Genomic DNA, 24220 nt, shown 5'->3' on the forward strand with positions numbered 1-24220 from the left:
ATAAAACCGAAAGGAATGAGAAGAAATGATTTGGTCGAAATTGATACCAGCCCGACCTTATCTGACACCATTTCGAATCGCACTGCAGGTGCACAATCACTGTGCCAGGCCTTCTAGACAGAACATTGGCAAAATTCTCTTGGTCATATCCAAGTGAGCAAGTGTTGTTGTATGTCAAAAGAAACTAAAACATATTGTTGTGGAATTATCAAACTACAAGATGGTTTGTTATGAGGTCAACCTTCATTCTGGTCACAGAAAGAAAAATGTACTTTAGGCTCTCTTAGGTAGAACAAGGAGAGAAGTTTTGGTAAAAGTCTTTATTCGTTTAGGCATATTGGTTAAAAAGCCAATGGGTTCCAACCACACAGGGTCAAATATTCCTATTCAGCTTTCATTCTGTTGGTTTAAGGGCCATTTAAATTGTCAATAGACTTTAATCAAACATTTAAAGTCAACAGGGACCTAATTCTGAGTTCTGTTTTTCTGAAAGATAACACCAAACTCTTTCTGGCCAGGAGCACTGTTGTTATTTGTAAAACTCTGCCATGATCAAATCTGTATTTGCTAAAAAGAGACTAACCTCATTGCAAAGCTAATAACTTAATTTGAAATACTCTTTTTCCCCCCTAATTTTTAAAAAAACAATTTCCAGAGCCTATTTGGATGTGAAAGAGCTGAAAGAGATTCTGCATTTGGATGGCTCAACTCACCTGAATGTCTTCTTTGCCAATTCTTCTGATGAAGATCTGGCGGGGGTCGCCACTTGGCCCTGGGACAAAGAGGCCCTCACACATTTGGGTAGAAGACCAACAAACACGTATACAGTACATGCATGCATACATGCACACTCACTTGCACACATCCCTTCTTTGCCAGCCCAGATTGTTGATTTTGAGTAATTACAGTTCAAGCCTCAAGCAGTCTTCATCACAGGTCTAACAGGGAAGAAGGTGATAATGAAGCTGAGGAGGACCATAAATAATTCATTATCTGAATCTTACTATAATTCTACGTTTACTTTACTACACTAGGAATAAGCTTTAGTGTTGTATGCATGCTGTAGTGTTTACATCGTGCATATGTGTATCTTCTTCTGTGTTTTCTCAGGTGGCATTGTGCTGAACCCTTCCTTTTATGGTACATTTGGTCACACTGATACAATGGTCCACGAGATCGGTCACAGTCTTGGGCTTTACCACGTGTTTCGAGGTATATCAGAGATCGAGTCATGTAACGATGCATGTTTGGAGACTGAACCCTCAATGGAGACTGGGGATCTGTGCGAAGACACCAACCCCACTCCCAAATACAAAGGCTGCCACGATCCTGAACCGGGCAACGAAACCTGTGGCTGTCGGCATTTCACACACACGCCGTTTAACAACTACATGAGTTATGCAGGTGAGATGCGACTTACCTGGGCAAAACGTCACAGTTATACCTCTCACATGCAAAAGCTGACACACAGAGATCACCATAGAGGAATTTGTTGAGTCTGTGTGCATACTGAGACAGGTGTGGAATTTAGCAGGGACATTTCATGGGAAAAACAAAGCAGGGGGCACATCCTTTAATGTTGCTCCTTTTGTGCAAAAGTTCAACATTTTTGTCATAGCTAAATGGAAAAATATACAAAGTGGTGGTTTCATTTATTTAAGCTTGAGACCTGTGGAATGATTTAATACTTCCTTTACCTGTCATCGATTAATCACCAAAATCTAATCCCCTCTTCTTAAACCAATCAACCCCCTCTGTTACCTGCAGACGATGCCTGTACAGACTCCTTCACACTGAACCAGGTGGCAAGGATGCACTGCTACCTGGACCTCATCTACCAGACCTGGCAACCCGCCTCCAAACCTCCACCAGTGCCAATGGCACCCCAAGTGGTTGAGCAGCATCATAATTCCATCACCCTGGAATGGTTTCCACCGATTTCTGGACACTTTTACGACAGGTGAAATGAGCTACATAGGTTGCCAAACAGATGCGGGTGTGTATGGTAATAAAGTTGATAGAGATTAATTACATTATCGATTATTATTTGCCTCAAATTAATAGTAGTGTAATTAAATTGTGTGTAATATGTGTTTAAAACTTTACATAAAATCTTAGGTTATTGTCATTACCATTATCTTTATATACTTGTGAATTATGTGTATTTGGCCTGTATCTAAGTTGGTTGCTGTGCCTGTCTGTTGGTTTCCTAGAGAAGTGGGATCAGTGTGTGATAAATGCACTGAGGGGAGAGTTCTACTGCAGTACGCCTCCAATTCCTCCTCTCCACGACCGTGTGCTCCTTCTGGACACTGGTCCCCACGAGAGGCTGAAGGTACTGTCTTATGATACTATATGATCAATGACTAATATGATACTATACTATACTATACTTTGTTGTTGTTAGGTTTTATGGTGTTAAGGTGGTTGTTGGTTTACTTTGTGTGGCTCAGGTATTCACTCACTGATGCTTATAATAATAAACATAAACATTTTTCCTTCCCCATTCCACACTCTGCGCTCAATCTCACTGCACTGATGGGCTGTTTCTACTTAAAGCAAATTTAATATAAAAGCAAAGCCACATCCACCTTTTATCCACAGTTTACAAAAAGTATGATAATATGATTTGAGGTTTGCTTTTTGCTGATTTTCTGAGTAAATACTCCAACATGCAAAACAGTTTGGTGACTCAACCTCAAAACATGCAAATGACTCACTGCATTCATGACACTTGGGCCGTGGGACAACATCGAAGGATCAAGGAGGTCGCTTCCCAATGGATGGTGCTATTGGGTACCGCAATTCCCATATGAGGGCTCAGGCCCAAAATGGTTAAAGATCATGTCTTAGCTGTAATTCCCCCTTTTTTGAAATTTCAGTTTAGGAGTATTTAAGTGCCATTAATGCTGAAATTAGTGGGACTTCATAAAAAAAGCAGTTTTCTCTTTTCTATTTTTGCCCTGCTAGTGATTCAATATTAGAACAGCTATACATGGACAGGCATTAGCGATGAGGTATTTAAGATATAAAAATAGCTGTTGTCCCATCTGTGCACCTCTGATTACTTTGTTGTTCTGGCAGTAGTAACATGAACATACTCTGGATATTATGCATGTGACTATGTAACTATGTGTATATTTTGTTGTTCGTTTACACTTTACTTCACTAATGAACATTTTCACTTTTGTGTTTTTAAAATCAAAGTCAGTTGCATTAGACACCATGTCTTGGAAGGTTGTGTTCAGTCAGATATCTTCTCGGGAGTAGCAGTGTTTCCAACTTGTGAAAAATATTGTGGCAGTATGGTATCATAGATGCCCGAACCTTTTTCTGTTAATTTGGACTAGCAAATGTTCTCTTTAAAAGGAGCAAGATGACTGTGTTTCTGAGAGAGCCCGATGATTTAAGAGCATGTTGCATTCTGGGTTGGTTGTAACCTTAGTGTTGCTTGACTAACAAGTTTATGCCTGTCATTCACAATAGTACAAATGGTAAAACAGCCAGCTTTTAAATGACAGAGACTTAAAACACACTGAGGGTATGCCAAGCAAAGGAGAAAGCGATACTTGAACCTTGAACCCATGAATCTGACGTGTATCTTGGGTAAACAAGGACACAGCTGCTACATGAACACTGCTTTGTAGTACTAATACATACTAGCAGCATTAGAAGTTAGCTAGTTACTGGGTTACTCTCTTTGAGACAACAAAATGTAAAAACACGAACTTCTCATGTAGTCCAATATTTTATAGTTAGTACCAGTAAATTGTAGCCTATATTTTAATTAACCCTACCAAGAAGGCTGTGCACAGTCAATCATCAGCATCCATCAATAAGATGTGATGATTTTTTACATCATTGTAAGGTGATGTTGTCTGAACCAAGTTCTATTATCCATCCGTTACTCCACCTTTAAATCTAAATGGCTGACTTTTACTGTTTTGGTCCTTAAACTATGGAACCATCTTCCAACATATATCAGATCAGTTAAATATGTCAGCAGAAGCATTAAAACACATTTTTATTTTAAATTATCCCTTATTTGTTTTTGTTTATTTTAATTGTAATTTGTAATTCTACATCTGTATGTTTCTGTTATATGGTGCAAGTTCAAGGCTGAGTTTGATGCAAGTGAAATTTTAATTGTACTTCCATCAATAGCAGATAAATAAATACAAACAATCAATAATACTATTAGTACTACTATTATTAGTTGTAATGATGATTACATAACAACACAATTTTTTTTTTTAACTTTTCATTCTGAGCTCATCAAATGTGAGCTGTATATACAGTATATAACAAATATGGTGTATAATGTGGGTAATGGTGTCATCTGCTCAATGCCACATATTCCTATGTTTATAAATGAGCCCAGAAGTAATAGGAATGGTTCCCTAAATAATATAAACATCTCTGACAACCAAGGATGCATATATAAGAGAAAAACTACAAAAAGTGTACTTTTAAAATAAGAATAGTAATTATTTTATTATTCCCTTTGGGAAATTCATTTTCACTCTGTTAGTATATTTTTACACACACACACACACACCTGGTCCATACTGGCCACTCCCCAGTACTCAACACGTTACTGCAGTCCTAAACCTACCTTTGGCTGATGAGTGTGAAGTTGATAAAAATCCAGATACATTCATCTTAATTTCATCCATTTCAAATTTTGAACCAAAACCTTTCATGAACAACAAACCTTTTGTGTATTTCCATTTAATTATGATTAAATTGACTTGGTTTTACAGTAAACATAGTGAGTCATCAATCATCATTCAATCAAACCAGTATGTAGAACACTGAATCAAATACTGGATGGAAGCAATTTGTGCTTCCATGTGCAAACCATTGACTGGAATCACCTGCATCAAATAAACACATAATAATAATCCAACAACAATACAACACCAATAATAATATAATGACAATAATATTATTCCAAACTATTTAATTTGCAGTTTTGTGTCTTTAACCCTGACTGTTTTGCCTTGTCTGGATGTCCATCTACATGTTTGCATGTGTGTGTGTGTTCGTGTGTGTGTGTGTGTGTGTGTGTGTGTGTGCGTGGATGCTATAGATTTTAAAGTCACTGAACCTTGCCTTAACACTGGCTATAGTGTGTGTACCAGAGGCAAGTCTGGGCTTGTCTAACATGCTGTGTGTGTAAACTGTACTCTATTTTCCCTCTTGGAAGGGGTCCCTGTTTGTGGCAGCTCCCCATTCCCTGTTAACTCTGTTTGGGCCAGCTTCTTACTGGATACCACAGCTGCTGTTTCCTGCTGTGATGGTGCATATGTGTCCAGCAGTTAGTAACTTCCAATACACATTCTGGAGAACTGCTGACTCTAAGACACTGTATTATGTAACTTAAGCATTAATATATTAACTACTGGCATAACATCCTTATATCTGAAGATAAGCGTGTTAACATATGCACTTGTTTGACTGTGCATGTGTGTCGACGCGCATTCATCAACATTCATGCACACACATGGCACCTGTTATCAGAAGTATTTCTGGGCTGTGCCCTCACACTACTTGACTGGGAAACACTGGAGTGGTCGGATTGACCCAGAGTACCTCTCATAAATCTTTAGCACTCTGTGCTCTGAAAAAATATGGCTTGAAGCAAGAATGAAAAGAAAGAGGCAAAAACACCCATGGATATGGATTCAAGGAGGTGGTAGGAGAGGTTGGGTGGGGTGGAAACAACCCAAGATAGTTAGGAGAATTGCATGTGGTTAGTGACATCCACAAGGGAGGATCCTGGGTTGATTGAAAACAGCAGTGTGGATGAATGGAAGTGAAAGGTCCAGCCAGGATGTGTATGTTCACCATCGTGTGTGTATGAACGTGTGTAGCTCTAAGCGAATACACATTCCTGTCATTATGTGCACATGGAGGTGCACTTATAAAGTAAAGCTCTTCATATGAAATTGCAATATACGGAATGTACAAAATGTTTGCTTGTGTGTAAATGTATGGATTTACTTAACAAGTCTTAACAGCAAACATATGTCTACATGTATTGGTCCAAGAAATTCGTAGAAGCTTCAAAGAAACAAAGTATTGGGCCTTTCTGGTTTATGTGATGTCACACAGGGTTTGTCTTACTGACATTTTTCAAGAACAGAGGGTTCAATTTAATGCATCCTCCAGGTCCATGAAGAATAACTAACTGATATGAATAAAAACATGCCTTTCAGACACTATCCATGTATAATTGCCCTGATGCATCAGCCGGTTTTTAAGCTCTCTGGTCAATGAAACAACCTTTTCACCACAGCAAAGATGTCAAAGTTCATCCATTGGTTTTAACAAACACGATGACATTACATGACTCTGCAATTCCCTGGTAGCAGTCAATTTGTATTTGTACCTAATTTGGGACAGAAAAATGTATATGAGTACTGAATGTACTACTCCTTGATATCTTGATGTAATCCATTGTAATCCATTGGTATATTATGTGATTAGCTATGTGATTTAGAAATGACACCCCCTTCCCCACACACGTATGTGTTTCGTGCAGCGCGTTCGCACATGAAGTTTACTCAAATTTACTGACATTATCCCCCAGATACGATGTCAAGGTTCTGCCTAACATAACCTCCCACATAATAACTGTTGAGCCTGTTGAAAGATAGAAAAATGTTCTTCACCGCATGCTGCCCTGCACGTCATCCATCTCATCATCTCTCGAGATTTCACTCTCCTGATAGATTTAAGCTTTCTCTTTCATGCTGTCTAGTGAAATAAGCCTCCTGAATTTGTACTCAAAATGCTGTCAAAACTTTTATTTCGAATTTCCAATGCAGCCTTGCAAAAAATAAAATAAAATATATAAATCACACAGAGTACTATTAGCGCTAGAGCACTATTACAGACATAACAGATTTGCTCAGGATTAGAATCATGTATGACAATTTACACAATTATTACAAATGACTAGAGGTCTCTAGGTAATACATGTGAATAGTACTAATGTCATTAAAAGAGAAAGGGTGTTGTCCTTTGATCTGCAAGGATCAACACTGGCCAGGCTCGAGAAAATGGTCTAATCTCTGATGTAGCTGACTTTATTTATAACACCCCTAGTGAACAATAACTCTTTAGAGAGAAAACCACAAAGCTCCCTTCAAAAACCTGTTCACTTTTACTTTGCTTGAAGCTAACATTATTTACAATGTGAAACAGCCTCCACAATTTGTTCTTTCTCATTATTTTCCCTCCGTAAACTTGATATTAAAAGCAAAAGAAACATCAATCTTCAAATTTTGGTTCCCATACCATCCTCTGCTGGCCATGATCTTTCTAGTCAATGATTGCTTTACCAACAACTTTCACTCAAACCCATCTGTAGTGATGCGTACCCAGAAGCAACACTTGTAACCTCTGAAGACAACGTGATGTGACATTGGTTCCCAAGCCATGGAGTGTCTACAGTATTGCCCCCATAAAGCGTGTCTGTGAAGTGTCTCTCTGTTTGTGTGTGTGTCAGGGCGAAAGGGTTGGAGTGGGTTGATGTCTGCCTTCTGAGTGAGGAAGTGTGTAACAGTGTGTGACAGTGAGTCATCAATAGTGAGAGCCAGAGCCAGACACTTCTTAGAAAGCATAAAGCGTGCATGCCCGGACATATCCCTGTCTGTTTATCCATCCGGCTCTGTGGACTTTTTGTGGATCAGTATGATTCTCCAGAGCAGAAGGATTATAACTGGATAGTGAGTAGGCACCAGCATCTATCCTGTTATACTTTGCCAACTAGTCACTCTTTAGATCATTTCTGCAAGTTGTATCAAACATCGCTTGAGAACACTATATCACATTTTTTCCACCAGGCTCAACTTTTCTGCAATGTGCGAGGCCACAGTTGTGGCAGATTACTTTGTAACATGAATTCTGTGCTTCTACTGTTTACTCATGGATCATTACAATGAGACAAGATAAATTATTGTAATTTACATAGTCCTAAGATCCTGTCTCATATTATTATAAACCGCTGTCCAGTCTGATAAGCCTTCAAACCCAAGGATCTATTACTCAAGCTAGACTTCCTGGATCGTATTCCAGTTTTCAGTGGTATCTGAAATAACATGACCCCCCCCTTTTGCCTTTTTCTATGGTCTGAACACAATAAAATCTCAAATCAAATCAGCTGGAACAACACCATGTTGTCGAATTAGGTCGAACAGTCAAATAGACAATGCTTACTATCTATTCTAAGGTCGTTATCCAAATCTAAAACTTTTCAAATGAGGAATTCACCTGATTTTCTACAGTACAAGTCAGTTGTAGCAGCAGCTGTAAGCTTCCTATCAAAATTCAAATAAAATGTAACCTTGTCCATTTCAGTCACATTTATTCAAAACTCTGCCTGTATCTATGGAATAGTGGAGAGCTTTTAGGGCACAGAAATATTGGCTTAAGTTGAACATAGCACTAATTACGCCGCAGTGATGCCTTATGTATTTCACTCATTTTTGCCAGAGTCAGAGTGTTTTTTGTCGACAGACTAATACCCAGATGGGATCAGCTCATCAACACAGAATGAATAGCTCATATTCAAAGCTAAGGTCTGGTTGGTTCAGTCACCTTGAGGCCCCTTCTCCCAGCTCTAAGGGAATTATAGGTTAAACACTTCAGAGGTTGGCTGTTTGTACAGTGATACACATTTTTGGTGGGCCTGTATTCTGCTGTGAGGTTTGGAGAACTGAAACATTGATATGAAATATAGTATTATATATTTTTGATATCATTGCTGTGTTTACAGTTAAGCAAATAATTAAATATAAATCATGGTTTTGATGTTAGATTTCAAGCCCTTCGTGCACACAGATTGTACTGCCAATCATAGATATATCTTCACAACTTTGAGTGCAGTTGAGTACAGTTTACATTGCCTTAGGTTACACAGTGGATGACACCTCTATTCTGTCTCCTCTTAAATCTCCAACCACATTAGCAGCAATGCCAGACCAGGAGTAGGGCCCATCATAACAGCTGACATTACAAAATATTTTCAGTGGCTACAGCTCCTTTCCTTGCAAACTCAATGAAAATGTACCCAGAAATCCAGGACTACATGAGACGAGCAAAGCCAAACTCTTGGAGTATCTTAGTTCACTCTCTCCCAACCTTGCCTCCTCTTTCTCCCTCCTTCTCTTTTTCTTTAATTCACCTCCACTCTGGCCACACACACACTTACAGTACAATAATAAATGTGTTGAGATAATGTGGCTTGGAAACCGTATTCAGTCCTCACTTGATTAAACACTGGAATTTTTGCACGGTGCCCAGAAATGAGGTTAGCAAATGGCTTAGTTGGTTGCCAGCTTGGAAATGCACAAAAGGAAATCGAGGGAGAACATAGTGTCTGCTGCTTGCTGGCTTCTAAAAGTGCTTGATGAATGTTAGTGTACGTCACTTGGGATAATGCGAGTTAGCTGTGTGTGGACTCCAAATATGGCTGGAGTGTGACTGTTAGAGGTTGTAATGACTGTGCTGAAGTGAGAACCCTGCACAGGCCCCTCTCATAAGGTACACACCTCAGCTCTGCCTTTCCTCTGCAGATGGACTCACAATGAACTCTCAGTTTCATCTCTACCTTGATGTTGCATGAAGTGTAGATACACTAAAAATATTAGTGATGCAAATTCTTGTTGCGTCAGCTCTCATATCATAAAAAATGATATTAACTTCAACATTTTAATTGAAATCGCTATCTTATCTACATCTTTTTCTTTTATGCATTATTTGAGGAATTAAAGGACCTGAAGCATTAATATTTATATTTGACATTACACATCGTCTAACAATCTAATAATCATTCATTATGTTAGCTAAGGAAACGGCCAGGTGGTTTTTGCTTATTGTGTCTCGAGTTATATTGAATTTCATTTTGCTGTATCTATAAATTAATTTGATGGCTCTTTATAATTTGTGTCTCATTTTTTTGTAATTTTATCACACAGGCCCTCCAGATGTGGAGCAGGCTTGTGAGCCAAGTGTGCGCACCTGGAGCCCCAATGCAGGGATTGAGCAAGGAGTTGTCGGCCTGTCGGAGTGCCCTCTCCAGGGCTGCATGCTTCAGCTAGAGTTCCCCTACCCGCTGGTACCAGACTCCCTGACTGTGTGGGTCACCTTCTTCAGCCTTGATGAAACAGCACTGCCAGCCATCCATAACATCTTGCTACTGACTGTCAGTGGCAACGACATTTCATTGGGCCCCAGTAATGTCTTCTGTGACACACCACTGACTCTGAAGCTGGACATAGAAGAAGAGGTGTATGGGGTACAGTTTTTCACTATGGAGCAACACCTAGAGATTGACGCCACTCTCTTGGCATCCCGGGCCGACTGCAAACTTTGTAGGCATTGCCAACCATTACGCTACCACCTGTTGCGCGAACCACACTTCAGCCATGCACCCCATGGTCTTATGCTGAATGAACCTACCCGACGATATACAGACAGGTGAGTGATCTGGTAGGTAAATATTTTAGTCTGAGTGCACAAATCCAGACATCAGTCATCAATGACTGGCTGTGCCAGTGGTCCGCATAAAACTCAATGTTCTCCCTGACATTTCTGGGTTCAGAGAACTCTAAATTACATATACAATAAAAGTTTTTTTTACAACACATTGGAGTTGCTTTGGTTTAAAATCTTTTTTTTCTTTTATGAGTTGAGAATTGCTGATCCTCTGATTATCATTTAGTTTCCTTCTTCATTGTGAAGTAATTAGGAGTTTTGGACACAACAGTAAGAAGGTGTTTATCTATCTGTGGAAACTATCCACAAAAATATGTTCTTGTAATACCAGATATCCTTTTCATTACCCCCAGGAGCACTAGCAAGCCACTTCTGCTTCTGCAGTTTCAAATCTGCAGCCCAACATTTGTTTCCTAAGTCACAGGTCAATCGTTGCCCACATTTGTTTTTTCCCATGTTCCATGAAGCAAAGACAAACACATGGCTTGTTAAAGGTATTATCTGCACACTGTGGTGAGAGTTTAGTGCTTTGCTTTCATGGAATGTGCTGACTCGATAAAGATTGTGCTATGCATGGCACTGCTGCGCGTTATGCCATCTCACTACTGTGCTGTCAGCGTGGTTCACATGAGAAGGAAAATGCTTGATAAGAGGCGAAAGGGTGAGTATGCGTGTTATGCAAGATGGAGTGATGATACCTAAGTTTCATGTCAGTACACAACTTCCTGGTTGAATTGCAGTGTCTGTGCAAGACTGTCTGCAGTAGGGATGTGTTTATTTGGGGGGTTTGGCACACTTCAGTGATTATTGATGTACTGTAGGTAGTTTCGCTGCTGTGGTATATTTCACTAGCTGTGGTTGCATTCCAGTGGTAGTGGTCAGTGGTGCTGGCTGACTGTTTTCTGTTGTGAGAGCATATGGTATCTTGTCTCTGTTAGATGGTCAGAGAAGTTTTGTATCAAGTAAGTATATGTGTTCCAGTGATAACAAATATTTAGTCAATTTAAATGAAGAATAAGTGCGACAACAACTAAAAAAAATATACAGTATGTTTGTAAATATTTTTTGAAACAAAATATAAGAACGTAAAATCCTTAAAAAAAAATAAAAAAAATTTAAGAATAGAAAAGCAAAGAAAACAAGACATGCTTTGTACTTTTAGTGTACAGTTATTGATCAATGCACTGATCTCTGTATCAAATGTATGATACTTAGAAGCAATATGTGAGTATGACCTATCATCTCATATAACAAACATAGCCCTTGACGTGGTGAAGAAGAGAACAAAGTTCTCTCAGATGTTTTGGCATGCCACAAATCTAATGTTAAGTCTTGTGTTTGATGATCGTTGGTCCAGCTGCTGAAATGCTTTTGTTGACCACACAGTAAGCTGCTTCTTCTTGCAACATGTTCCCATGGATAAAGCAATGGAAGTCTTAATGGGGGTGATTGACCTCCCGCTGTCAAACTATTGGCCTTCACCTGAGCAGGGGCAAACAGAGCAAGAGGACAACTGACACTTCGGCTCCTTTGGCTTCATCCATGGGTGGTGGTTTGTTTGAAATAGCTAAGGGCTGGGAGGTCAGAGTGACAGAGTAAATTATGGTGGGGAGAAAGAAGGGTAAAGTGAAGAGCAAATGCAGGGGTGGAAGGTTGGACCAGTTGGGGGTAAATCATTGCTAGGCTGAAGGGGGCCAATAGGTGATGGAGGAGCACATTAGGGGGTCGAGAAAGTATGAAGAGAGAGGGTAGAAGGATTTGGTTTGTTTGACCCTATCCCTCCGAGGTACCCCAGCCCATGGACTAATCCTCTTCCTGACATGGGCTTCAGAGCTGTCATTCAGTCAAAGCCTATCTCAGAGCTGATGTGAAGAGACCTCCCAGCCAAGAGAGAGAGAGAGAGAGAGAGAGAGAGAGAGAGAGAGAGAGAGAGCTGCTCCCCCAGCATCACTACTACCCCCACACCCCCCCTGTAATCTGACTCTACCCTGGTTCTGCACATCTCTTCCTCATTACATTCCCCATTCATTCCTTAGCTACTTTGCTGACATGTCTGCTTCTGCTTGAAAACTGAGGGTACCTCATATTTCCTTTTAAAAAGAAGATGCAAGATGTACTTGTTTATGTTTTTGTGCTACACACTTTTTGGCTAATGTGAAATACTGCCGAAATAGCTCCGCACTCATCACAGTCTTCACTGTGAATTTCAAATTTGAACTGTACTTTATTGTATTTCTTTTATTTTATTTTATTAGAATTAAATTTTTAGTAGACTTTAAGTGTCATTGGCAATATTTTAAACTATGGTTTTGGCAAAACTTTCTGTTTCCCCATAATTTTTTATTTCCTCTCATCACTCAATCCCGTTGATTTTACTTCTTAACAGTTTCTTCTTTTCATATCAGGCTGACCCCCCCCAATCACCACCCCCACCCCCTTACACTCAACCCTCCTTCCCTATATAGGATGTTGGCCTTGCGTAATCCTTCTAATATGAACCATTCATAAGTTGCAGACAGAGTGAATAGTGTAGTCCTCATGGGGAGTCATGGGATGTCTGGTGCAATCACTAGAATTTCTCCAGCACTCCTGTATTCCAGGATAGGAAACAGACAAATTATATAGGAATAAATCGGGACTGCTCTGACAAATTGGCTATCAGAAGTGGGTTGACAGGTTTGTATAAGAAGAAAGTTGAATATTCTTGGGTTGAGGCTAGACCGGTGGTTACTGTACCCTTTTCAATGTAAAGACAGACATTTTAATCAATAGCTGCAATGTAGGCATTTAGCAGGCTAATGAAATATGAACAAACTTCACCTAGTATGCGTGTCTGTGGAAAGGTTGGGGGCATCCACATGATATGAACCATAGTGAGCTGGATGCAAGCTGTGATTCAGGTAAGTAGTCAGGGAAAACTGGGCTATCTTTCTTTCTATCTTTAGTTAGCTCCATTGATGATGTATCACCAACACGAAGCTGTATCTGTTAATGCAAAAACAAGCTGTTAACATAGCAAAACAGACGCCCTCTATAATGCATGCATTTGCCATTAAAACAATCTCCTGTCTCCTGTAAAGAACCTCTTTTAGGTCTAAATATGTGGAATTAGTTTGTTAGATATGCTGTATGTGTAAAATTAATAGCAGTAAAACCTCAAATTCATCTCAGTTGCCATGCTGACAAAAGGAGTAATGTCCTGTTTGTTGTTCTTGCAGGCTTCAATCTAAGATCCGTCCTTAAATTTATCTGCCTTTCTCATCTGGGATCTCTCAGCCAAGAACAACAAGCAGCTACAGAACGGAAACACATCCATATGAATGCTTACACATAAACCTAGAGCACACATAAGTGAAGGCTGGAACACACACACAGATGAACACAGACACACACCAACACTCTCAGTAGCAGGCACGTACATTAGCACATGCTTCCATATGTAATCACCTGGTGTTATCAAAACACCTTTGAAAGGCATATTACAGTGCCTTGTGCCTGACTTTGAGTGAGAGCCAAGATAAAACTTCTACTCCTACAGTGGTCTTGAGAAGAATGTCTGGATGCACAAAGAGGCACCAACGATGAAATCTTATCATGTGACACCTCGTCTCCAACTAGAGTTCTTTGAAGTATGAGTTGCATTTTAGATCAGTTACATATCATGTCTAATCAGTTAGAGATGAAAGTGATGTCTGGATGGCTGCCAGAAGTCATGTCTATCACTGAATATTATCAATTACACAGACGTGTAAAATAATTGGACCATATCGAGTGAGAGCTGGAGATGATGCTGGCTGGCCATAATCTCACATTCACAACATTTCTGTTAATTAATGTCCATGTTGTTTTAAATGTTGTTCCCACTTGCCGAGTTTGAAAGGATGGAGAAGTTGTGGAATTGTGTTACATCTGCACCATATGTTCTGTCTTATTCATCCCTGCCTAACACAGCATGGCTATTAGTAGTGAGTTCAGGACAAATCAAGCATGCAACTAATTGGGAACAGGGTGAGAGCCGTGTTTAAACAGTTGTTATCACGCTATGAGAAGTAGCACTGTTGAGCCTGCAGAGCCAACACAACACCCAGGCTACATTCTTTCCCATAGTGATTGAGTATATTGTGAAAATGTCCTTGGATATCTATCTATATATATTTCTGAAATAACATATGCAGTCTGTTTAGAGAGATTTTGGTATGACATAACTTGTTATGACATTTTTAACTCTGTAACAAACAAAACGATGATAACCAACTGCTTCTCCTGTGAAGCACAAAGGCCTGCACTAGGCAAAATAGTTCTGATCTAGTCATTTGATAGCTTTGATGGGGGCAATGGCCAGCATTGTGTTTGCTCTGCGACTGAGGTAGTAGCTGTATAAAGAGTAGTTCAGGAGACTATAGATCTCTTCAACTGAGACCTAAACAGTTAGATAAGAACAAGGAAAAGTTATGTCATGTCCTATGGGAACCCTTTGCGTAGGAAAAGTGCCATACACAAAGGCTTGCTGCAAAACAAAACCTTTTATCTAGGACCATAGAGAAAGGCCCCAAGGCCTGTAGATGCTTTGATAGTGTGAGGGAGCTGCCCATGTGGCCCAAGAAGGTAGCAATTCATGACATCTGAGTCTTTGTGTAGTCTGGGGAAATATTTTGGGATGGTCTGGTAGAGTTCAGAGTTCAACTCAGTGTTTTGAATTGAATCAATATGCCTGAAATGTAAGGAGCGGACTTTTGTGAAAACTCTTCTAAAGCTGCCTGAGACCTTTATGACTTTTTACAGGAGGAAGTTGTGGAGTCTGGTTCAAAAAAAGTGTTTGCAGTAGGCTGCAATTGACACTGCTGACTAGTTTGAAGTTCCTAGCCTAGAGAGAAAATCAACGTTGACTGTGGATGTAAACCACAGCCTGTAGTCTAAGAGACTGTGGTTGTCACACCAACATTACTCTGCTTCCACCTTTTCTGCTGAAATGGGACTGCCATTAAAACATTAAGACAAAACTGCCAGACATTGTCAGGAAAATCTTCAAAATCTCCAATAACTGGCTACAGCATGAGTAACTAAACACCAGCTGATTTAATGCTACTGGGAGAGTGCTATCTTGAGTCTAACTACGCGTCGGAAGACCAGTGGAATAAATCAAAGCATAATGTGGAATAGATGACTGTTACCTCATCATATTTTCCGCAGAAGTCCCCCTGCCCTATATGCACAGCTTCTCTAGACCCTTTTTTAGAACTCACCATTTTCCCTTATCTTTTCTATCTTTGTTGCGCTATGTATTTTCCTGTTGCCAATCCCATTTACCTCCCACTTAGTTAGATCTGTCCACTTGTCTCTTTGTTCTGGCTTGCTCTTGCATGACCACGTATCTCAGTTTGGCCTTATCAATGAGCGCTTATTTTCTGTGCATTGGATTACCTATGATAGCCAGAATGCCTCAATTAATGTGCTGCCTTGCTGCAAAGCAATATCTGTTACTCTCTTGTTTCCGTCTATTCTGTGTATTTGCTCCCCCCCAAAGATAAAGTCTCCCACAGCTTGACTTTTCCAGGGGCTAAACTAATTCAATTAGAGGGGGCATGTTTGAGTGTAGCCTGGAGTTGCACCAGTGTGAGCCAACATTGCAGAACAGGACATACTGTAATATAAAAGAGAGTCTGTCAGGTCAAACTTCTGTGTTGATAATAATAAAGCCAACATAAATATCCCATTCTAGGTGCACCTTTTGCTGTGGGGAAATTCATTTTGTTACTTGATCTTTAGGTCGATGATTTTTTTTTACATTTAGGGCACAGCTAAGTTGAACACGGTCTACTTCCATCTGCTGGGAATGTGATGAACACAGGACAAATCAAAATGACGGGGAAAAAATCAAAAGCCACAGACCTTAGTCAGAAATCCCATGAAGAAAGTACTTTTTCCTGTAATTTTCTTTTTGTTTGTACCTAAAAATCTCAAGCAATGCAATGTATTTGTGCAAGAGTATACTAAATACCTGCATCCTTCATTAAATATGTCTTCAAGAATGTTCTGGTATTCTTGATCTGCACTTGAATATAAATGGTAAATGGACTGCACCTATATAGCATTTTTCTACTTTAATGGACAAAACAGTGATTTGCCTCTCATTTTACCATTCCCAAGTGGTCAGATCGATGGTGATAGAGCTACCATGCAAGAAACTGGAATTCAGTGTTTTGCCCAAGGACTTTGCATTGTGGACAGGAAGAAGACTGAACCACCAACCCTGTGATTAGTCGTCCTCTTAATTACTATAGTTTGCCTCATCAAACTGAATTCAACTGATTGGTTTGACTTAAAGCTCATCAAAGGTTATGGGTTCCCTGCACATCGCTCAAGCACTTTCTTGGTTTGATTGCTAACTTTAGCTTTGGCCTTGGGTGAAACCTTTGTGGTACCAGAGCGATGTTTGCTGTTGGTGTTGCATTGCCCCCACACTGGCGATTACATGGCCTCAGTGGGAATAGTGGTTTTTGCCTGTACACTCTTGTTTAAGTTTAAAGTCCATAGTTGGCTGGCAGTGTGTTAACCAATACCAAAGATATTGTGTGTCTGTGCCAGCATGCATGTGTGTGAGTTGTTTTGCTCCTCACGAGCAGCACAGTATCCATTGCAAAGGGTATTCAAGAGGGCATTAGGCCTGTGGTACTTGATGGTCCACATGAAATGATCTATGGCTAACCTACTGGTCCTTTTTATCCCAATTTGCTAATGTTGTTCCCTATCTATATAAATATTTTTTTAGCTAGCTATAAATAATATATAATATACTAGCTATAATTATGCCATAATGTTGTGCTATAATTATACACAACAATTCCTAGCCCTGTATGCATTCAGAAATAGAGGATGAAGCATCTCTACTACCTCATTTTCTCTATAGTGCCATAGTCATGTGTACCAAAAGTGAAACTGCAGTAATTTTTAATTACATAAAAGTAAAGTATAAAAGAACTGCCGAAACTTTTAAAACATTTCTTACTTTTAGAACAGTTCTTTTGCTTACCGCTGATATTTTTTCCATCCTGAGTAAAACCTCACATGAGCATATCATGTCCTTACTGAACATTTGTTTTAAAATCTAATATTAAAATCAAGTCATCACCTGCCATTAAAAAAAACAAAAAAACAAAAAACAAACGAAATTGCAACCTTATCAGGATGACAATAAATGGAAACTACATACAACAGTCAACGCTTAAAATATAGATTTCACATATTATAACTTATTATAATGAGTGCATATCTAAATCAAAATCAGAATGAATAGAACAAACTTCTTAACTTTGGTCTTCGGTCTTGTTTACACACATGCTCATAAACACTACTCACGCACCCACAATGAAGGGTCAGAAACTCTGAAAGCCAAAAAAGAAAACCATGAAGGAGAAACCATGACCATAAGCTACAAATCAAAACTAGAAATGAGAAACCAAAACTATAAGCAAAAAGAAAAAAAAGGAAAGTCAAAACGGAAAGAAAACTGTAAACTGTTGCAAATGAGTGTGCTGATGTGAAAATCAGTTATCCTGTTTTTATTGTTTATATCAGGTAAATACATAAACTCTTAGATTCTTTGTTTGCCTTTACCTGTTTTTTTGTTTGTTTATCCTTCTGAAACAATACATAATAAAACTTTTTATTTAAATTTTTTTTAATTTTTGATAAGTCTGAAGAGAACAGTGGCTTACAGTACAGAGCCAGTAAGGCTGCCAATTGTTAAAACAGTGTTAAAACTATTAGACTTTTAATAAAACAAATAAGATGTAAAGGCAAACAACAGATGGAAGAGATAGTTAGCATAAAGTAAAAATAAAAACAGGACAACCAAAACCATGTCAGCACACTCACTTGCACTTTTGTGATTTCTGAGTTACAGTTTTCTTTCCTTGAGTTTTGTTTTGTTGCTTTGCTTATGGCTTTGGTTTCTCATTTATAGCTTTGATTTTTTTGTTTATGGTTTTGGTTTTCTCATTTATGTTTTTTTCCTTTCAGACTTTTATTTCAGACTTCCTTATCATGGTGACTCAAGAAACCATCATGGCGACTTACACCGGCAAAGTGAGTAGTCCCCCAATATTTCTCCTGTCCATTGTGTATCCATCATGATGGTTCCTTCAATCACTATGATAAAGAAACAAAGCCAAGCTGGACCCAAAGCGGGTAAATGCAGCCATATCTACGTGAACGGGATAGGTACATATGTGGAAGTATGTCAAGAGGGATATTTTTATTTGTGTTGACTGGTACCACCAGTGTTAGCTGCTAAACGACATACACACTCACTAGCAAAGTCCTATCAACCCATTCTTCACAGGCTTGATCCGAATTTTTACTCTTCTCCTTTCCTTATACAGATTCCTTATCAGATATTATACAAAAATGTGTAGACTTACTCTCGTATTTGCCTCTCTATGCAGGGATGTGGCGCCACATGTTGTGTACACCTACCGAGTCCAAACCATTTCCACCCGGAGTGAGAGTGAGCCCTCCCCACCTCTGGTGCATGAACTAGGAGCACATTACTGTGGGGATGGACGCATCCAGAGGTAACAAGCACAACACTAATGTGATCACTGGTACTACTACTAAAATGTATGTATACAGATGTGCAATGAAACATTTTCCGAAATAAACTTTAATCGCAATGTTTTTTGGTATTTATTAGCTTGGCAGTATATTTCTGTGTGGATGTTTTCTGAGTGCCACCTTCTTCTTTTTAGTTCCAAAGGAGAAGAATGTGATGATATGAACTCTGTGAATGGGGATGGCTGCTCCAGTCAGTGCAAGAAAGAGCCCTTCTTCAACTGTATTGGTAAGTCATGAAGGTTATAATAGGAATGCTTGCTCACTGGTGGTTTATTTCTCTGGTTTGCTGTTGAGAAAAATATTGGAAACAGAGAAGAGTTGGTTCGAATCCAGCGCAAATTTTGACCAAGGTATTTAACACCTGACTTCTCAAGCATATCCGCTCTATTGAAATTAGTTGAAGGATGTGATTGTAATACATATCAGAAGCAGTCTGACAAAGCAAAGCATTGCAGTAATAAATGTGTCTAGGACTGACGCAGTTTGGAAAGAGAAGAATAGGATACACACAACCAGTTAAAGACTGATTTATTTTACGAGACCTTTGAAGAGAAAAACTATGAACAAGAATAATAGAAAGAAAAACTTGGATGATTATATTATGTACTGTACAGCAGCGGTCCCCAACCACCGGGCCGCGGACCGGTACCAGTCCGTGGGTCATTTAGTATGGGGCCGCACAGAAATATCTATCTATCTATCTATCTATCTATCTATCTATCTATCTATCCATTTTTCTCGGATTCTCTCCCAGTTACATCCGACTGTGCCTCTTGACACAGGTTAAGACAGGTCAAGACGCTCGTCTCGGTCACGGGATACGTTACCCCAATTAAGCCCTCAAAGCTAGCAAAAATGAGTAAAAAACAAACGTCTTTGGAAAGCTTTTCCAGCCACCAAAACAAAATTACGGAATAGACTGGACATAAGGAACACACTTTGCGTGTCATTGTCTTCCAGTACTCCTAGATGTTTGTGGTGGAGAAACAAGCTCAGAGTTCCCACTAATTCAGTGTAATGATGAGTTGTATTTTTATGCACTTTATATTTGTTTTTATGCCGGTCCCATCATTTTTTTTCGTCGTATTTACCCCACACACCTTGAAGGCCGGCCCGTGAAAATATTGTCTTACATGAGACCGGCGCAGAAAAGGTTGGGGGCCGCTGCTGTACAGTATTCAACGTGTGTTGTGTGTGCAAATATGTGTTTGTGACTATTTTAATAACATTGATTGATAAACCTCTAAGCCTGTTTTGCTAGCCAAAAATGACATTTTAAATGGCACGTAACATGCACACGCCGATAGGAGCCACAGGCTAACTTTGTGAATGAACAGATTTGACATCTGGGCATCTTTTATCCAAGTACTTCATGCCTTTCTCAAAAGAATAAAAATGCCATTAGATACCATAATCACTTTGACCTCCAGTTAAAAAGAAAAATCTGGAAATCATTATTTTTCAAAGGGTGAGTCATTTTACTTTACATAGTTAAGTGACTGGCATCTCCTACATTTTTTTTTTTATGAATAGATGGATAGTTTCCTGTCCAGTTCTCCTGCTGTCTTGACAATCATTTTACCCCCTGTTGTGATTTTTGGTGCATGTGTGTGTGCATGTACAGTATATGCATGCATGCACACACATGTGCGAGCCTCTGTGAAGTGGCCACTTAATCCCTGTCAGATTGCTGGATGACTGCATTGGCTGTGCTGTTTTTCCACCAACTGCAGTGCTCAAGGGTGTGCGTAAGTGTATGTGTGTGTGTGTGTGTTTGTGTGTCTAACACTGTCTGACATAGTTGTAGTTTTGCACAGAAATCTGACACTATAATGATGGGACCTTCTGTCCATCTGCCTGTATGTGTGAGAGAGTGCCTGCTTGTCAGCGTGTTGGATAGTGAAAGAGAGAGTTGGATGGAGAATTGACACTAAGTATACAACAGGGCCAGGGTGCTACAGTCTGGATGAGCTTTAATAGGCTATTCACACGATTGAGCCGAATTATATCTGGAATTGACGAAATCGACAAGTTCTTTTCACATGACCCCACCTGGCGTTACAATCCCAGTGGGCTTGTCTCAGTAGGGCTCCAAGCCACAGTAAACACAGGTGCAAATAAAGCATAAAGGAAACGCAATCAGATTTTCTTAAGCCATATTCACATATCCATGCTATCATAAAAGTGATGGTTTTAGCAGGTCAGATTTGCCCCACTTTGTCATAAAAACACACAGGTATAGTTTGTTTTGACAGCCTCTGAGCCTTTTCTCCATCTCTATTCATCTTTGTTCATCTCATCACTCTCTTTTTTTCTCCAACTGTAGCGCTCTTCTTTTTTGCACTTGCACTAATCATCTTTCCACTTTTTCCGTTATCTGTTTATTCTAGCCCTATCCAAATTCAAATACTGTTGCAATACTCTTTCTGTTTTCCATCCTTTTCTCTCCTCTTCTCTCTTCTCTCTAGCTCACGCTCTACCTATTACTTGTAGCTTTCACAAGCCACTGTTTGAGCTTCCTCTTGTCTCAGCTTCGCTCCTTCCCTTCTTCCCTGCCTCTGTTCCTGCTGAGTGAGTGGCGGGAGCGTATTCCGTATGCCCCCTCAGTAGCCCCTTGGTTCACCATTGCCGGAGCACAGAACTGACTTGAGTTTTTGGCTTTGCTGAGGAGGCTGGAATTTCGAGGAGGAGGCCCCGGCCAACTTGGCACAGAATGCCGCCTTTCCCCCTCACTGGAACCCCACCGGCTGACACTGCTTTAGCTGAGAGCTGAGAGCAATGAGGCCCAGGCAACCTCCCTGCTCTGCTCCCCTCTCCTCCAGTCCATAAGCCTCCAGTTCCAGACCTTAACTCCGGGTGGAACGTCTGTAAAAATTATGGCTGTATTTTTCTTTACCTCTCCTCCACCCCTCCTCTCACTCTCATTTTATCGCTTTCTCCCTTTCATTCTTTCTTTTTGTTTCTTTCTTCCTTATGTTAACATATTCTCCCATATGGATACTCATAAACCCAAGAATTTATCCTCCCTTTCCCATGCACTTTTATCTCTTACCTTTCTCCCCCTGCTTTATCAGGTCCTCTCCCTCTTCACCTTTCAAAATAATAGCGATAAGGTTATAATGGTATCCAATGGTGGGAAATATGTAGAAACAACTGATACTTTAGCTGTACTCAATCCTCACTTAAAACACAGATTATAATTTATTTGATTTTTTCTCTCATCTGTTCACCTGCAGAGGAGCCAAGCATGTGTTACTACTATGATGGTGATGGAGTGTGCGAGGACTTTGAGCGAGAGACGGGTGTGAGAGATTGTGGCCTCTACACCCCCAGTGGTTTCCTTGACCAGTGGGCCTCCTCTGTTGAAGTTTCCCATGAGGCCAAGCCCTACTGCTCCGGTGAGGTGGCTGCTGGATACCCTGCTGTTACTAAGGTAAGGTTATGTAAAAGGTTGGTCCTGTATACAGTACATGTGTAAAACTATTTGATGTAACATTTACAGTTTTTAGGGGGTGGTTTAGTTATTCTGCTGATTTGTTGCTATTACTTTCTCAATCATAAATAATTTTACACATTAATAATAATGAAGCCTCAATTTTTGCAAAACACTTACACTTAGTAACTTATTTTACTTGTTTGCCAGTTATGTAATTTGAGAGGTTGGGACATTTAATTAGATGTCTCCCAGGGTGGGTCACCTCATTAGCATTCTCATTGCTCCAGGAGGATGACTCATACTGTATTTTCATTTTTGTTCATCCCATAGGTTAAATGCTGCATAAAGAAATTGAACCATAAATTAAACTCCAATTACACACAATTATGGTTGATTAACAGCCTTTTGGAAGATTTTTGCAGTTGTGCAGGTATTCAGTGCATGCTTTAGGCCAGGTGAGCCTGTACAAACACCTCATTAGCATTCTCATTGCTCAACCTTTTGTTTGCACTCAATGGGCTTTTTGGTCTCCCATTGTCACACAAATCACAAAGCGGAAAATGCAGCTGGTTTGTCTACCGTGTACTATACAGTAGCCTTGTGATTTGAGTGTGTTCATGAACAGGAGGATGTTATGTTATTATTCAATAGTCATAAAGGAGGGGGAGTATTTATGGTGTTTATATCTAACATGGCACTGTTTACTAAATCAACAACATCTAGGCTATTCTGTCATTAAATAATTACTGATGCTCTCTTCCCTCGTGCTTGCGCACTATCTCTCTCCTCGCTCGGTCCTGATCGGCATGTAGTTAAAGCCACAGCTGGACACACTGGTCTATAACAGCTGTTCATATGTAGCAATCAATATGACCGCTATGGCGGTCTGAGGAATAAATACTAAGAAATCGGGTGTGTTTCATTGGCTTCAGAAAGCATCAAGCCCTTAAAAAAAGCATGTTGTTGTTGTTCTGCGCAACATGGAGCTGCAGATACGAGCAGCCTCAGTGTTATCTTATCACAATTTTTTTTTCCATCAACCGATCCGTGGACCACTTGGTGCCGGTCTGTGGGCAACGGATCACGGATCAACAATGATCCATTGCACCACTAGCCACATCCATGATTGTGCTCTGTCTCAGCTGATCAGCTCACCCGCTCACCCCAGCGTCCCCATCTGTTCAGATGTGTCTCTTTATACAGTCTATGGTGAGAGCAGAAAATTAAAATCACTGCTCCTCAAGCTGGTTTTCACTGAGGCTGCTTAGGGGCGTTCACTGACTGCATCATCGCGGGGGATCACACTACCCCTGAGGATCAGTTAAGGACCAGTCAAGGACCAGTCACGAACCAGCCATGGACCCATCATGGAAACAGGAAGGAACCTTTGAGTTGCTACATCTGTAGATATACTATTAATTTTAAAGCTTTATTCTTGTCAAGTTCCTTAATTGTTCTTTGAGTGACGACATTATGCAAATACTGATAACCATGCAATGGACACTTTGTGTCAAAGTTATTAGGGTTCACACCTCTGCATGGATAGTGCTCTCTCTTCAGAGGTATGTGTGTGATGTTGGCTGTAAAGCTTGTTCTCACTGCCGATGATGCATTTTACAAGGCCAGTGAACTAGGAATTTTTGAACAGCTGCGGTCAGGTACCTT

The 24220-nt window shown here is 39.9% G+C and overlaps 1 protein-coding gene across 2 annotated transcripts in view; it reads left to right on the forward strand.

The window, feature by feature from the left end:
- pappaa (pregnancy-associated plasma protein A, pappalysin 1a) overlaps positions 1–24220 on the forward strand; it is a 91202-nt gene that overhangs the window by 16334 nt on the left and 50648 nt on the right. For both annotated transcript variants that reach the window (XM_027282268.1, XM_027282269.1), the window contains exons 3-10: positions 656–801; positions 1111–1404; positions 1768–1960; positions 2214–2335; positions 9987–10488; positions 18951–19079; positions 19254–19345; positions 22356–22552. In XM_027282268.1, coding sequence (XP_027138069.1) covers positions 656–801; positions 1111–1404; positions 1768–1960; positions 2214–2335; positions 9987–10488; positions 18951–19079; positions 19254–19345; positions 22356–22552 — 1675 coding nt within the window. The remainder of the gene's footprint in view (positions 1–655; positions 802–1110; positions 1405–1767; positions 1961–2213; positions 2336–9986; positions 10489–18950; positions 19080–19253; positions 19346–22355; positions 22553–24220) is intronic.

The sequence above is a fragment of the Larimichthys crocea genome, chromosome IX, assembly GCF_000972845.2.
Source record: "Larimichthys crocea isolate SSNF chromosome IX, L_crocea_2.0, whole genome shotgun sequence".
In the NCBI taxonomy this organism is placed as follows: Eukaryota; Metazoa; Chordata; class Actinopteri; family Sciaenidae; genus Larimichthys; species Larimichthys crocea.